At 40.3% G+C, this 17,955-nt stretch overlaps 1 protein-coding gene across 7 annotated transcripts in view; it reads right to left on the bottom strand.

Annotated features, from left to right (window-relative positions):
- The window catches only part of DNM3 (dynamin 3), a 670,947-nt gene extending 654,921 nt beyond the window's left edge, over positions 1–16,026 (bottom strand). For all 7 annotated transcript variants that reach the window (XM_088845459.1, XM_088845461.1, XM_088845462.1 and 4 more), the window contains exon 1: positions 15,710–16,026. In XM_088845459.1, the coding sequence (XP_088701585.1) occupies positions 15,710–15,870 (161 nt within the window). In that variant the 5' untranslated portion in view covers positions 15,871–16,026. The remainder of the gene's footprint in view (positions 1–15,709) is intronic.
- Positions 16,027–17,955: the final 1,929 nt, after the last annotated feature.

Raw genomic sequence — 17,955 nt, forward strand, 5'->3', positions numbered from 1 at the left:
ATGATCCAACGAATTTTGGGAATTTGATCTCTGGTTCCTCTGTCTTATCTAAATCAGCTTGAACATCTGGAAGTTCATGGTTCATGTACTGTTGAAGCCTGCCTTGAAGAATGTTTAGCATTACCTTGCGTGTGTGATATAGATGCAATTGTGAGGTAGTTTGAATATTCTTTGGAATTGCCCTTCTGTGGGATTGGAATGAAAACTGACCCTTTCCAGTCCTGTGGCCACTGCTGAGTTTTCCAAATTTGCTGGCATATTGAGTGCAGCACTTTCACAGCATCATCTTTCAGGATTTTAAATAGCTCAAATCCTATTTGAGGTGCTGGAATTCCATCACCTCTTCTAGCTTTGTTCATAGTGGTGCTTCATAAGGCCCACTTGACTTCACCTTCCACGATGTCTGGCTCTAGGTGAGTGATCACACCATTGTGATTATCTGGGTCATGAAGATCATTTTTATATAGTTCTTCTGTGTTATTTAACTTATATGCAGAGTACATCATGAGGAACGCTGGGCTGGAAGAAGCACAAGCTGGAATCAAGATTGCCAGGAGAAATATCAATAACCTCAGATATGCAGATGACACCACCCTTATGGCAGAAAGTGAAGAGGAACTAAAAAGCCTCTTGATGAAAGTGAAAGAGGAGAGTGAAAGGTTAGCTTGAAGCTCAACATTCAGAAAACAAAGATCATGGCATCTGGTCCCATCACTTCATGGCAAATAGATGGGGAAACAGAGGCAACAGTGTCAGACTTTATTTTTTAGGGCTCCAAAATCACTGCAGATGCTGATTGCAGCCAGGAAATTAAAAGATGCTTACTCCTTGGAAGGAAAGTTATGACCAACCTAGATAGCATATTGAAAAGCAGAGACGTTACTTTGCCAACAAAGGTCCGTCTAGTCAAGGCTATGGTTTTTCCCGTGGTCATGTATGGATGTGAGAGTTGGACTGTGAAGAAAGCTGACCGCCGAAGAATTGATGCTTTTGAACTGCGGTGCTGGAGAAAACTCTTGAGAGTCCCTTGGACTGCAAGGAGATCCAACCAGTCCATCCTAAAGGAGATCAGTCCTGGGTGTTCATTGGAAGGATTGATGCTAAAGCTGAAACTCCAATACTTTGGCCACCTCATGCGACGAGTTGACTCACTGGAAAAGAGTCTGATGCTAGGAGGGATTGGGGGTGGGAGGAGATGGGGACGACAGAGAATGAGATGGCTGGATGGCATCACCGACTCGATGGACATGAGTTTGAGTGAACTCGGGGAGTTGGCGATGGACAGGGAGGCCTGGCATGCTATGATTCATGGGGTCGCAAAGAGTCAGACACGACTGAGCGACTGAACTGAACTCTGTGTATTCTTGTCACCTCTTCTTAATATCTTCTGCTTCTGTTAGGTCCATACCATTTCTCTCCTTTATTGTGCTCATCTTTGCATGAAACGTTCCCTTGGTATCTCTAATTTTCTTGAAGAGATCTTTAGTCTTTCCCGTTCTATTGTTTTCCTCTATGTCTTTGCATTGATCATGGAGAAAAGCTTTCTTTTCTCTCCTTGCTATTCTTTGGAACTCTGCATTCAAACGGGTATATCTTTCCTTTTCTCCTTTGCCTTTCCCTTCTATTCTCTTCTCAGCTACTTGTAAGCCCTCCTCAGACAACCATTTTGCTGTTTTGCATTTCTTTTTCTTGGGGATGGTTTTGATCACTGCCTCCTGTACAATGTCACAAATCTCTGTACATAGTTTTTCAGGTACTCTGTCAATCAGATCTAATATCTTGAATCTATTTGTTACTTCCACTGTATAATCATAAGGGATTTGATTTAGGTCATACCTGAATGGTCAAGTGGTTTTCCCTCCTTTCTTCAATTTAAGTCTGAATTTGGCAGTAAGGAGTTCATGTGATCTGAGCCATAGTCAGCTCCCAGTTTTGTTTTTGCTGACTGTATAGGGCTTCCCCATCTTTGGGTACAAGGAATATAATCAATCTGATTTCTGTATTGACCATCTGGTGATGTCCATGTGTAGAGTATTCTCTTGTGTTGTTGGAAAAGGGTATTCACTATGACCAGTGCATTCTCTTGGCAAAACTCTTAGCCTTTGCCCTGCTTCATTTTGTACTCCATGGCCAAATTTGCCTGTTACTCCATGTATCTCTTGACTTTCTGCTTTTGCATTCCAGTCCCCTATAATGAAAAGGACACCTTTTTTGGGTTTTTTTTTCTAGAAGGTCTTGTAGGTCTTCATAGAATCATTCCATTTCAGCTTCTTCAGCATTACTGGTTGGGGCATAGACTTGGATTACTGTGATATTGAATGATTTGTCTTGGAAATGAACAGAGATCATTCTGTCATTTTTGAGATTGCACCAAGTACCGCATTTTGGACTCTGTTGACTATGTGGGCTACTCCATTTCTTCTAAGGGATTCTTGCCCACAGTAGTAGATATAATGGTCATCTGAGTTAAATTCATCCATTCCAGTCCATTTTAGTTCACTGATTCCTAAAATGTCAATGTTCACCCTTGCCATCTCCTGTTGACCACTTCTACTAATTTACCTTGATTCAAGGACATAACATTCCAGGTTCCTATGCAACATTGCTTTTTACAGCATTGGAATTCACTTTTATCACCAGTCACATCCACAACTGGGCATTGTTTTTGCTTTGGCTCCATCTCTTCACTCTTTCTCGAGTTATTTCTCCACTCTTCTCCAGTACCGTTCTTGGCACCTACCAACCTGGAGAGTTCATATTTCAGTGTCATAATTTTTTGCTTTTTATCCTGTTCATGGGGTTCTCAAGGCAAGAATACTGAAGTGGTTTGCCAAATTTCTTAGCCTCATTACCCTGATAACAACAGCCTGTGCATATCAACCCTTGTACTCTTTGGGGTCACCAAGTTCTTTGAAGGAGCTGTTCTATGCGTAGAACCTCACATTTTCTGGCATGTAGGGGACTGTAAATGACACAGTGTGTGAATAAATCCATCTGCTAAAAGAATTTTCAAACATGTTCTTTTCAACTGGTTTAATCATTTACCTACAACCAGACAAGTTTCTTAAACTCTCTCTGCCCTCAAAAATCAGATAGACATCATGTAAAGAAAATATAACCCAGAAATAATCTGTCAGATATGCAGATTAAATGAAACACCTTAATAAATAAGAAACCTTGGTGAGAGACAAGTTTTACTATATGCAATATTGGAATGTCAGAGGTGTAATCACATAGGCATATTCCTTTTTCAAATAATTTTAAAAAATAAAAATAGCTTTTCCAGTAAGCGGTCTGAGGTGAACCCTAAAAATGGTATGCTATTCACTTGACCCAGAAAACCCCACAAAATCATGCAAATCAAGAGGTTCAAATCTTCGTGTTCACTTTAAGAACACTCGTGAAACTGCCCAGGCCATAAAGGGTATGCATGTCCAAAAGTCACCAAGTATCTGAAGGATGTCACTTTAAAGAAGCAATGTGTGCCATTCCGTCATTACAATGGTAGAGTTGGTAGTTGTGCACAGGCCAAACAGTGGGGCTGGACGCAGGGTCAGTGGCCCAAAAAGAGTGCTGAATTTTTACTACACATGCTCAAAAATGCAGAGAGTAATGCTGAACTTAAGGGCTTAGATGTAGATTCTCTGATCATTGAGCACATCCAAGTGAACGAAGCCCCCGAGATGCGGCGCAGGACTTACAGAGCTCACGGTCAAATCAACCCCTACATAAGCTCTTCCTGTCACATTGAGATGATCCTGAGAAAGAACAGATTGTTCCTAAACCAGAAGAGGAGGTTGCACAGAACAAAAAGATATCCCAGAAGAAACTGAAGACACAAAAACTTATGGCCCAGGAATAAATGCCGCAAAAAATAAATGCAAATAAAAGTAAAAAAATAAATAAGATAAAATAAAAATAATAAAATTATCTTCATTTTAACTCACCTAGTTAAATAGTATACTGTGAATTTTGCCTTCTGTTATACAAAGATATGTCCTGCCACGGAAATATAGAATAATTAAATAAATGACTAGAAGTAATATTAGATTTAATCTAGTCCAGGGGCATTCAACTATTTTGAGGACAACCATAGTAAGAAATACATTTTATACTGCAACATGGTACACATATACAAATATACAACTAACACAAAACTTTCACAATACAGTACTTATCATTACCTGGAAGGAACTCTGATACTCTTGTTTGAAAAAAATGCATCCAGTCCAACATCTACCCCATCCTCAACAAACGTATTGATGAAGAACATATGCTTCAGCTTGGATTAAACATACACAGTCACATAGCTAAATCATTCATTTAGCTCCTACTACATGCCAGCATTTTTTATGGAAGATGACAAATGAAGTGCAAGCACTGCTGACCTTATGGAAACTGCAAATGGCTAGACAGACAGACAAGGCAACCAACTGTACAGTAAGATCCCCATGCAGTGAAGTATGAACAAGGACCACTAAAAAGCAGCCTCTAAATCAGATAGGGAGAGTGGAGGAAGACCAGTGGGATGACAGTAAAGACCAGACTAATCCTAGCTCTCCTTGATTTCCACCATTTTGCCTCAGCTCATTGAGGTATTCTTTTAACAAACATCCAGGGAACATCTACTGTGGGTATAAATTAAATATATCTCAAACTAAATAACTCAGAAATACTCATAACTCCCTCCTTTTTAGATTCTATTTGTGTTTTTTCTTCAAATCTTTTCTCCTCCTTAAAATATATGAAAATAATGCGCTTCTGTTTTATTAACTAGAAAACAAAAACAGACACACATACACACAAAGCTCTAAGCCTCCTCTGGATAATCCAAAACTAGCTTGAGGCATACCTAGAAACAGAAAGAAAATGTAATTCCAAATGGAACCAGTTAACTAGTTCAAAGCTAAAACTGGAGGTTAACAAGTTGTGAAAATGTCAATCAACTCAAGATATGAATCTTTCCACTGAATATAAAGTCATTGGGTATTACTTCAACGCCTACTTCAAGAAGTTTGATACTTCTGTAAGGTCTAACAGCACCTGTCACTATTTTTCTATCTTACCTCCTGATCCCTTGGCTATAGGTCATTTCTCTTCCTTGACCTTCACTAATATTCTTGCTAAGTAGTCCTCCTTCACCAGTCAGACTCGGTTGTTTTTCCCACTTCTACCTCCATCTTTGCCTACAACTTCATCTAACATTTCCAAAAGATAAAGATACGCTAAGAATGGTTTCGGAGAAGGCAATGGCGAGCCACTCCAGTACTCTTGCCTAGAAAATCCCATGGATGGAGGAGCCTGGTAGGCTGCAGTCTGTGGGGTCACTAAGGGTCGGACACGACTGAGCAACTTCACTTTCACTTTTCACTTTCACACATTGGAGAAGGAAATGGCAACCCACTCCAGTGTTCTTGCCTGGAGAATCCCGGGGACGGGGGACCCTGGTGGGCTTCTGTCTATGGGGTCACACAGAGTCGGACACGACTGAAGTGACGCAGCAGCAGCAGCAAGAATGGTTTATCGATATCACAAAATTAAATACTTTGCTTAAAATTCATTCTCTAGGCGAGTGTCTGAAAATAATTTCAGCAAAATTCCTTTTAATTGTATTATCTCTATGTGATTAATTCTACTATGTTCATTATCTCTGTTATTTGCCATTCAAACCCTAGCATGTTACTTAACTTTTTCCAGTTCAACCATCCATATTTCTAAATTGAAGTTAATAAAACATGCCTTTACTATACTCTCAGGGATACCGTAAGAATTAATAAAAATTAATGAGAGGTACTTTGGAACTCTTGGGAGGGTAGAGTATACAAACTGGACTTGTGTATATCTGTTTAAATATACACTGGAGTGATGCTAAATGTGGGTAATGCTTTCTTTTAAAAAGATCCAAATATACTTTAAGATCTTAGAACTAAATTTTGTAATTTTTAAATCTTTAAGTTAGATCTAAAAGTTAACATTTTGATGCAGCTGTGATCTTCCAGCATGCACAAAAAAATTGAAAATAGACATTACTATCTATTGTCTTTCCTATATTTGCTTTTGTTTCAGAAAATGCCCAGTCTAGATAAAAGATTTAAACTAATAGTAATCATTTATTGAATGCACTATTACAGGCCATGCACATTAAACACTACCTCTCTCCTAGATTTACTTTTATTTTAAAAACAGAATCTGTCCATTTCTAGATAAGAGACTAAAATTAATAACCATTAAACAAATGGATTCTAGTACCAATTCCAATGTGGGGAGGCGGTTTCTCACACCAACAATAAGCGGTGCTCTGGACAACAGCTAGGTATCCTACAATTCAACTCAGTTCTGAAACGATCTACCTGGAGAAAGCCTCAGACTTCGCAGGTTGACAGCTCAGTTCCACAAGACCACCCTCTCCTGAAACTTCAGACACCAATCTAAAGCCCAGGTTGTTAGAAATGTTTCTAAGCAACTAGATACAGATTAGATGTTCCCATGACCTCCTCCTTGGTCCAAACAACTTGTTAGAGCAGTTCAGAAAACTCAGAGAAGCATTTTATTTATTTTACTACTGTTTTATTATAAATATGTATATATCAGGAAGCCATATGGAAGAGACGTATAGCACAAGGTATGGGGAAAGGGCGAGGAACTTCCATGCCTTCTCCAGGTACACCACTCTCCCCAAATCTCCACGTGTTTTCCAATCCAAAAGCTCTCTGAATTTTGCCCTTTTTGGTTTTTTTATGGAAGCTTCATTACATAGTTGTGATAGATTAAATCATCAGCCACTGGCAGACTTCCCTGGTGGTCCAGTGATTAAGAATCCACCTTGCAATACAGGGGACTCAGGTTTGATCCCTGGTCCTGGAAGATACCACCTGCCATGGCTCAACTAAGCCCCAAAGCAGCAACTATTAAAGCCCGCATGCCCTAGAAGCCATACTCCACAATAAGAAGCCCATGCACCTCAACTAGAGAGAAGTCTCCACTCGCAACTAGCGAGTAGTCTCCGCTCACGACAACTAGAGAAAGCCAGCATGCAGCAATAAAGACCCAGCACAGCCATAAATAAATAAATTTTAAAAAAACAGTCACTGGCCATTGGTAACTGATTTGACTTCAAGCCCCTCTCCCCTCCCTAGAGACTGCAGGGGAACTGGGGGAAGAGCGGGCACGGGGATGAGACTGAGAGTTCCAACCCTCTAACCACAAGGTTGGTTCCACTGGCAAAGGGCCCTCATGCTTGGGTGCTTTCCAAAAGTCACCTCATTAGCCTAACAGAAGACACCTTTTTTCAAAACTTAGGAAATTCCAAGGGTTTGAGGAGCTATAAGCAAAAAACTACGAACACAGACCAAATATATTTGAGAATTATATTTTGCTCATGTGAATGATGAAATACATGTTTTTCTAACAAATGACAACATCATAGAAATCACTTATCAAATGCTTATTATGGGTCACACACTTTACAGCATCTTACTTGGAACCCAAAAGCACATAAAACAATGAAGTCTGTATTACTGTCTCTATATCTCAAATGAGGAAATTAAATCTCAGTGAAGTTCAATGCCTTGCTGAGACGCCATGTTTTTATCCATTTTGCAGTCAGAGGCGGGACTGATATGCCTAGCAGCAAATCCTGCCCTCGATCACCAGAATACGATGACTTCTTTCCAAATTCTGGCTTTTTCAGGGTCTAAGAAAACAAATATCTTAAATAAGATAAAGCACCCATCAAATTATTTAAATGGATTAGTCTTTTCCATTTCAAGCCACAGAAACAACAGACAATAAAGTCCTGCAGAAGCCCGCCTCGCTTCTAATAGGTATGAATGTGTTATTCCCAGAGATAGCATGACCTTTAAGCTGTGGGAAATGAAAATAAGACACCATCACAAAGAAGCATTGAGACACACACTTTAAACTCCTGGAAATAGAGAATCTTCAGCAGGGATGTTTACAGGAAAGACAAAATCTAAAGCAATACTGTATCATTCATATAATTCATGGATTAAATAAGTCATTCTTTCTCTCAAAAATCTCACCCACTTCTTAAATAGTAACCTTTCCATTATATTACTTAACTTACACACAACGTTTCAGAAGCTTTCCGCAGTTTAATCAAGGCCAATCAGTGACCAACCCAGGCACAACTTTCTAGATATGCACAGTTGGTAGGGAAATATTAATAAAGTGTGAAAACATCCACTATTTCATATAGTCTTTTCCCGGGTCCATCTGTTTTCTCAAAAGTTACAATTTACTCTAGTGTTATGTGTCGTGTTTGGTTGCTCAGTAGTGTCCAACTCTTCGAACTATAGCCCACCAGGCTCCTCTGTCCAGGAAATTCTCCAAGCAAGAATACTGGAGTGGGTTGCCATTTCCTCCTCCAGGGGATCTTCCTGACCGAGGGATAGAACTTCGGTCTCCAGTGTCTCCTGCATGGGCAGGCAGGTTCTTTGCCACTAGGACCAGTGTATTAGCCTGAGAAACATCCTGTTCCCTGTCTCTTTACCCTATTATGTATGGAGGGAAAAAAAAATTCATTGCTGGTCTACCATCAAGAAAAGTAATGGAGAGGAGTAACAAGGAGAAGGAAAGACTGATCCAATGGAAAGAAATGGGAAAAGGAGGTAGTGAGGATGAGAGGGAGGTACTTTAAAACGATAAGAGAAGAAAGAGAAGATGATGAACTATCACAGGGCTCCCAATTCTAAACACCAAGTTCCAAACTCAACTCTGATTCTATTTCTGACCTTGGGCAAATCTCTTGTTTCTCTGTATCCTAATGTAGCTCCAAGAAGTGAGCAAAAGTAAAGTCAGAAGAAAGTTTCTTATAGAACCTACTGAAATGCCTATCTTCTCTACTGATTTAAAAAAAAAAAAGCTAAGCCAGCTCTGACCAAAAAAAAAAAAAAAGAACACCAATTTGGTATTAATAAACCTAATTTTTTAGAATGGTGTTTAACTCAATAATGCAAATCACTTAGTACCAACCTTCCCTCTGCCTGTACCTTCCTTTGTAAATACATTCTATTCTCAAGTTTGCTTTTAGAACATTTTAACCTAACATTTTGTCTTCCACTTACTCCACTTCTTTAACTAAATGCCTTATTCTTAAAAAACAGAATTCCACCTCCCTTAAGTATTAGTGCTTTAAAGGTCCTTAGTTGATCTGATCCATCCCACTCTCAATGTATCCAGTTATATTTTTAATCTCCCCAACCTCTATTCTTTCCTGCTACTCTTCTCACAGGCCCTATGCAACATACAGTGTCTCTTTGTGATAAACTGACAATCTAAATTCAATGCCTTGTTGTCAAGTCAGACACTGAGACACAGATTACCACCTCCCTGCTTTGACATCGATACTTCAGTGCATGCAGCCTTAAGCTAAAACGATACTGGCTGCCAAATGACACTGAAACCTCCAATACTGTCTATTTTCCACTATATCGCAACTCAATTTCAGAAGTGTAGCTTTTCAGAGGTTTTTCTTTTTTGTAGGAATAAATTGACACAGTATAAATTATTTTATCCCATTTACTTTTTATTATACCCACCTGTCATTTTGAAAATCTTTGAAATCTTTGTGGTCTCGTACCTTATGCTGTTAATTCTCTTTTTATATATACATCAGCTTCTGTACATTCATACTTCCTTCTACATTCTTACCCAGGATCCCTAGAACTCAATAATACCTGCTCATGGACTTTATTTGCCCACATTTCTCAAGAGGATCAACAAGAATCATACCCAAGACTAAATCCCTGCTTGGCCACTTGCTAGTCATGTGACCTTGTACAAATTACTTGTCTCTCTAACCCTGACTCTCCTTCCTTATTAACATGGAGATGTGAAAACGAGGTACAGAAGGCATGAAATGTGTCTAACAGCATCCATGCCTGCCAACAAGTAAGGTGAAACAAATACTGGCCTCCTCCTTCCTTCCACTTTATAATTTTCATTTTTACTATAACATAATAATCCTTTAGAATTTTTAAATTAATGCTTAGTATGAGAAAAAAGCAAAGCAGACACAGACAAAACTTTGGCCATCTAGAAAACAAATGGATTGTTCTATACAGTACACTAGCACAGAGTTCTCTTGATGTGGCTCTGATGGAAGAGAAAAAGAAAAACTCTTCTATTTATTTTAGCTGCTTGCAGTCCTTTCTTAAAATTAATCATAATTTAAGCAAAACATCATAATTTAACTCTACTTATTAGGCCCAGAACAAAGTACTGACTACCTAAGACAAACATTACTAAATGTATGTCCTGGTGGTAAAGGACCCAAGAACCTACTCTCTAGAATAGCTAATTATTAAGTTCCCATTCCTTCAAAGTTTTGGGTGGCAACATCTGCCCAACTTCATTCTTAAAGAAGTTAATCCAGTGCATTTTTTTTATATCTGTTAATCAAAAGTAAATTTCAAAATAGAGATATCCTATCCAGTCCAGTTCACCTAAGTATATTGCCTCTCAAGAATTATTAATAACTGATTGTTACACTTAAATCCTACCAACTGAATTTGTGATAACCTAAAAGTATATTGCACAATGTGAATACAGTAAAAATATCTTTGTAGTTTCAGGTTTTAGCAATTAACTGTTGGATAAAACAGAGTTCATGTTTCTGATACTTTAAATAGGCTCTTGGGAACCATGAAGTATGATTTTCAACAATTATCACATTTTAATTGTTAACACTCATTTATCTAATAACTTTAATATTTGGAAGCCATTTGTTGAAAAATATTCACTAAGTCAGATGCTTTGATATTTTTTTAAATACAACTATTTCTGAATTAATAAGTTCACTAAAATGCATGCTCTGTGCCTAATCTTATTTGCATTTAGAGAACTCTTACTGCTTCAATTTTTTAAAACTCTCTTGAAATCAGTCAAAGGATTTAAGAATAAATTAGTATCTAAGACATATAAGTGGCTTTGAATTTTTAAAAAATTATCTGGTCATGCCTATTCAACAACAGCATCAAATGACTCACTTTTAAGGTTCTCCAGCAAAACAACTCTAATTTGATAAATCAACATACCCATGTTTAGAAACTTTACAACTAAATAAATATACCTTATATGAGATTTTCACATTGAAATGAACTCCCCTCAACATACTCACTTTATCTTTTATTTGACCCCCACTCATCAAAAAACCTACTTGTGCACAATTGCAAGTCTATATTACCATTTAGGCTAGAATAAAATAATGTGAATCCTCTGCCTACATAATTAGCATTGAAGAACTAATGTTTCTAACAAGTATATCATTAAAAAGCATTTACACATTAGCAACCAGTACAGTTTCACTTAACACCACTATAAACAAGTTATATTCCCTCTCAACACATACTTAAATAAATAATCCAATTACATCCTAGAGCGCCCTTCAAGAATGTCTAATATAGTAAAGAAAAATACTTATCTCTTAACTCATGTTGCTTCTGCTTAAGGGGTTGCCTCAAACCCTCTGTGAAATGAGGCAAGACAGACTGATGTAAATAAATTATGAATGAAATTATTAATATAGCAGTTTTTTATTATTTTAGGTGGTGATTTGAAGTGTGATCAAAGAAAGACGTCAAAAGTATTTATCAGAGAAAATGGTAAATCTCAATATGGAGGAGTTCAATACAGCCCAGAGGTTTTAGAGCACAAGTATAAAGCCCAGACACTTCAAGCTGAATCCCAGCTCCATTGATTTTATGTTAAGTTCAACTTCAGCAGCAACCTAAATGCCCACCCACAGATGAAGAAAGTGTGGTACATATACACAATGGTACACTACTCAGCCATAAAAATGAATGACATTAGGTCATTCACAGTGATATGGATCAACCTTGTCTGTCATATAGAGTGAATAAGTCAGAATGAGAAAAACAAATTATCATGTATTAACACACATATGTAGAATCTAGAAAAATTGTACTGATGAGCCTGTTTGCCGAGCAGGAATAGAGACTGCAGAGGTAAAAAACAGAGTTGTGGATACAGCAGGGGAAGGAGAGGGTGGGATGAATTGAGAGAGTAGCATTGACATATACACATACCATGTGTAAAATAGCTAGCTAGTGGGAAGCTGATGCATATAGCACAGCAAGCTCAGCTCTGGTCTGTGATGACCTACAGAGATAGGATGGGGCAGGGGGAGGCAGGAGGGAGGCGATAGATAGTTGATTCACTTTGTTGTATAGCAGAAACCAACACAATATTGTAAAGCGATTATGTTGTTGTTTAGCCGCTAAGTCTTGTCCAACTCTTTGCAACCCCATTGACTATAGCCCACCAGGCTCCTCTGTCCTTGAAATTTTTGAGGCAAGAATAATGGAGTGAGTTACCATTTCCTTCTCCAAAAGCGATTATACTCCAAATAAAAATAAATCACCTTTGGCAAGTTACTCAAACTCTCTAAATCTCAATTTCCTCTTCTGTGAAATGGAACTCTTAAGAGTACCCTTCTCTTTGGGAGGTTAAGAGGATTCAATGAGATTATCTATGTAAAAGCACCTAAAATAGCACTTGATGCATTACAAGTACTCTATAAACATTGACCATTATTATCATCCACTGCACTGTTAAAAAAAAGGGGGGGAGTGTAAAAGTAGTTGAATAAATTATTCTACACACAAACCAGACCAATGGACATACCCCATGCGATCTAGTGAACCCTTATATTCAGACCACTGAGTCTCAGCTTCTATTCATTAGACCTTAAGCTGCCTCTCACTGACAGCGTATATCTCATCTGAACACCCAAAAGAACAATTTGGTTTCTCACACTATATTACATTATATTAATATGTAAATTCATCACTTTAACAAGAAAATCACAAACAAGTAGTTCATTCAAGACTCATTTTATTCATAACAGTCTCAAAACTTGTCAACCCCAAAATTGGATTTTAGAGTTATAGTTAAATGAAGTAAACAAATTCACATCCAAATTCATTCAGAGGTGTCAAAAAAAAAATCAATACAAACAGAGAAAGAGACAGTCCACTAAACATGGATTGCTAAATGTTAAGAAGAAAATGCATCATTATTTAAGAGGACAAGCTTAAATGGTGAACAAATGCTACTAATTTACCCAAGTAATGAGCCCTTGTTTTATGACTGCATTCAATAACTGCATAGAGGTCAGAGCCCTAAAATGAAAACAGCCATATGTAAAAGAGGAAAGTTTCATTCTTAAAGAACCTTATCTTTATTGAAAATTTTCTGGATAATAAAAAGATAAAAGGTTACTGTGCAATATGAGCAGCTTTTTCCACCTAGAATGAATCTCCTAACAAAATACAGAACTCCTTTTTCCCTAAGGTTCGTTTATAATTAGAAATTAGATTCCTCAATAACTCAATGACTGAAACCTTTACTAAAATCAAATTACTTTTTTAATTAAATTTTCACCTAATATATAAGTTCTGCTGGCAGGTGTCATCTCTACAGATAATAAAGCCTTGCTATATTTATTAAATCAGTTTTTTCCTTTATGCCCATCCTTTCCTTTGACTTGAGATTCTTATAGTATTTAATTATTGGTAAAGTTTTAAAGAGCATAATAAATTACTAATGTAATCTGATAAATACTCTGATATACATAATATTTACAATGTCTCTATTTTTCATTCTATCATAAAGAATGTTCAAGCTAAAATATTTTTACTCTTTCAGATTTTTAAAATTCTCATTTGGAAAGAGGATAGCTAGTGAGGAAAGATATTTATAATTTTATTACAGTATCAGTGACTATGTTCAGGATTTGAAAATCTGAAGAACAGAATCCAGATACGTGCATAAAATCGACATTAGGTTTAAAAGTTCTTGCCACAAAAAGTGCATTTATAAAGCAGATTCATCCAACTAAATATATGAAAGATGCACAAAATATGGTCATTGCATTTTAATTACTTACAGTTTTAATCTTTAAGTATTTGTTTAAAAAACAAAAGTAGTTAAATGATCATTAAGGCTTCCTGTTAAATGCTCTGGAGTTTGTAAATCCCCAAAAAAACCTCATCAAACCTCACTTCCACTATAGATACTACTTTAAATTTACTGAATTTCATTGACAATAAATCAAATAAAGTAAAACCCTTATGTATGTGATTGTTTTGTGAACACATTTGAAATCACATATTCATCCATCACTTGACCATAAGTCTATGATGACGTAGGCAAAATGCTTTACCATCACTTTTCTCACCACTAAAATTAATGATAAAACTGAGAAAAGTGATTAAGTGACTTAGTCAAAGATAACAGCCAACTGTCAGTAATTTTACTTTTTTTAAAATTAGGTTTCTTTGCTTTCCAGTTCAAACAGGAAGGAAAAAAAATATCCTTAAGAGTATCATCTGAGAGACAGAGCATCATCTGAGAGAAAAGAATATACACTTTATGGATACTACCATTCCCAAAGATGTGGGAATATCTAAATTTTACACAAACACTAACAAAAAAGAAAAGCCAAAAAACAAACAAGCCACGAGCCTTCTAAATTCCAAATCAATAACCAGTCAAACAGAAAGAGTCAAGTACAGTCTCTGTATTGTACCGTCGCTGGCCCCCTCCCTCAGCTGTTGTACATTTCTACCTAGTTTATTACTAGGAAACAGATTTCAGCTTTCATAATGCTTTCCAATGGGCTTTTCTTAGCAAATGCCTGCACTCCTCGGGCAAGGCTGTTAAGGTAATTTAATCTCTCATGCACCGCTCAGTTGGGGGGCGGGGGGGGGGGAATGCTGACTCCCAATTTAAAAATGAATTATTTGGGTTTTTCTGAATTAAGAGTAACTACGAAACCTGGAACCATAATTTCAATTCAGATGTTAACTTGAAGGTTTGCAGGACAAATAAAAGCTTAGGGAATCGAAGATGATGCTGGGGACGGGGGAGCAGAGAGAGTGCGAGAAAGATGCTGGTCCATTCCGAGATGATGCAGGAATGACATGGCACCTGGACAACACAAGTCCCAGTGCACCCCCATCTCAGAGTCTCTGCCTCGGTTTCTCTCACGTATGCCTGGAGCTGTGAGGAGGTGTACACGCAAACACAACCACCTTTTATTCTTGGACTCCTCAGTGAGAAGAACGGTGGGGAAGCGTCGCGGGTTAAAGCCTCACAACAAACGATTTCTTTCTCCTCGAACCCCGCCTCCCCTGCTAGGGGCAGGCGACGACTGTCTCGAACAGTAGACAGCTGACAGGAGCCGAGAACCAGGGCGAGAAGGAACGCATCTCCAAGGGGGGAGGGGCGGGGAAATGAACCCCACAGCCTCGCAGAGAGCCTGGGGAGGCTGACAGGAAAAGGAGGAGGATATTGAGCCGGGAAAACAGAAAGGGGACTGGGAAGCGCCCGGGAGCGCTACGCATTCAGGCTGTCCCCGGGCTGGCGCGCACCGGGCGGGAGGGGGAAGTCATCCTGGGGCGGACCCCCTCCCCGACTCCCAGACCGGAGGACGGGGAGGAAATGGCTTTGTATCGCAGGATGAAAGGCAGACAGGAGGGCCACCAGGCGGGGAGGGACAGAGGATGCCCGGAGCCGGGACGACCCCGCCCGCCCTCACGGACACTGCCGCTCTTCCCTCCGATCCGCTGCAGCCCCTGGTCCAGCCTCGGGCTCCTGCCCTCGACGCTCCAGCGGCCTTAAGTGGGGTCGCCCCCGCCTCCCACCCTCCCCCTCGCGCGCTCACCTGCCCACGAAGTTCTCGAGCACCGAGCTCTTTCCGGCGCTCTGGCCACCCACCACGGCGATCTGAGGCAGCTCCAGCAGGCAGCTCTGTCCCAGCGCGGAGAAGGCATCCTGCAGACGGTTCACCAGAGGGATGAGCTCCTCCATCTCCCGATTCCCCATTGTGCCTGCGCCGCCGGCTGCCCGCTAGTCCCTGCTAGTCTCTGCGACCTGGCAGGGAGCCGGGGCCGCCCCGCCCTCGCCGCCGCTGCCGCGCTGGGTTTAGTCAGCCGAGTACAGCCAGACGTCGGATCCCGCCACGGTCCGGCCTCCAGTGCGCTCCTGACAGCAACGGCCCCGAAGTGCGCCTGCGCAGGCGAGTGGGGGCGTGGCCTGACTCCGCGACCACCCCGCCCTCGCCGCGATGGGCGGCTGCTGGGCGATAGGCTTTGCAGCCAGACATCCCCGCCCGGCTAGCATGCACTGCCTCCCAGCTGCGGCCAGATGCCACCGCCTCTGTCGTCTGGTGCCAAGGTTCAGAGATAGAGTTAACAGCACTTGGTGAGGGAACGGCATGAAATAGCAGCAACTGCCGACAGCACTGTTCCCTTTCAGTAGCTACTGTAAGCCAAAGTCCAGTGGAAAGCACTCCACCAGTAACAGCTCAGCACTGTCGCCAGCAGCGGCGGCGGCAGCTCAGCGGCCACTACCAGTGCAATGCCTCCAGAGTGCACCTCCCGAAAGGAAATCTCTTGTTCTCACGGCCCACTCAGAACCCTGGCTTTTCTTGGGGTGGCCGGCCTTTGGGAGTCTGAATTCTTCAATCTGACATCCGTTTCAGGCCCTGCGTATTCTGACCCTATCTAATCATACAGCTTGAACCGCTGGGTTCTTCTGGCTCTGAGGAAGCAAAGATAGAGTCCGTTGCGCTTACTCGGCACCACTCGCCCTCTTCGGTCTACCAAGTTCATTCTGTCCTTTGTGACTCTTCATTCCATTTCTCCTTCTAATCTACCTCCTATGGACTCTATCAGTAACCATGTATTCTGCTCCCATTCTCTTAAATTTAGCGAACTAAGTGAGTGCGTTGGATCTTGTGCTTTGTGTTGGGGACACAGAAGGATAAATGGTCATGCTTCTCTCAGCCTCCTTGGACAGATCTTCTTTTCAAATACTTATACTACTCATACTACTCAGGATTTAATTCATGAACGTTTTAGTTACCAGAGGACTTAACGCATGGCATTAACTACACATAAGGACTAGTTCAATTCAGTCCCTCACTCATGTCCAACTCTTTGCGACCCTATGAATCGCAGTACTCCAGGCCTCCCTGTCCATCTCCAACTCCCGGAGTTCACTCAAACTCATGTCCATCGAGTTGGTGATGCCATCCAGCCATCTCATTCTCAGTCGTCCCCTTCTCTCTCCTGCCCCCAATCCCTCCCAGCATCAGGATCTTTTCCAATGATTCAACTCTTCTCATGAGGTGGCCTAATTATTGGAGTTTCAGCTTCAGTATCAGTCCTTTCAATGAGCACCCAGGACTGATCTCCTTTAGGATGGACTGAATGGATCTCCTTGCAGTCCAAGGGACTCTCAAGAGTCTTCTCCAACACCACAGTTCAAAACCATCAATTCTTCGGCGATCAGCTTTCTTCACAGTCCAACTCTCACATCCACACATGACCACTGGAAAAACCATAGCCTTGACTAGATGGACCTTTGTTGGCAAAGTAATGTCTCTGCTTTCTAATATGCTATCTAGGTTGGCCATAACTTTCCTTCCAAGGAGTTAGTGTCTTTTAATTTCATGGCTGCAATCACCATCTGCAGTGATTTTGGAGCCGAGAAAAATAAAGTCTGACACTGTTTCCACTGATTCCCCATCTATTACCCATGAAGTGATGGGACCAGATGCCATGATCTTCCTTTTCAGAATGTTGAGCTTTAAGCCAACTTTTTCACTCTCCTCTTTCACTTTCCTCAAGAGGCTCTTCAGTTCTTCTTCACTTTCTGCTATAAGAGTGGTGTCACTTGCATATCTGAGGTTATGGATACTTCTCCCTGCAGTCTTGATTTCAACTTGTGCTTCTTCCAGCCCAGCATTCCTCATGATGTACTCTGCATATAAGTTAAATAACCAGGGTGACAATATACAGCCTTGACGTACTCCTTTTCCTGTTTGGAACCAGTCTGTTGTTCCATCTCCAGTTCTAACTCTTGCTTCCTGATCTGCATACAGGTTTCTCAAGAGGCAGGTCAGGT

Source organism: Moschus berezovskii, chromosome 17 (genome assembly GCF_049115385.1).
Source record: "Moschus berezovskii isolate FMDL1 chromosome 17, NW_MosBer_1.0, whole genome shotgun sequence".
Classification (NCBI taxonomy): domain Eukaryota; kingdom Metazoa; phylum Chordata; class Mammalia; order Artiodactyla; family Moschidae; genus Moschus; species Moschus berezovskii.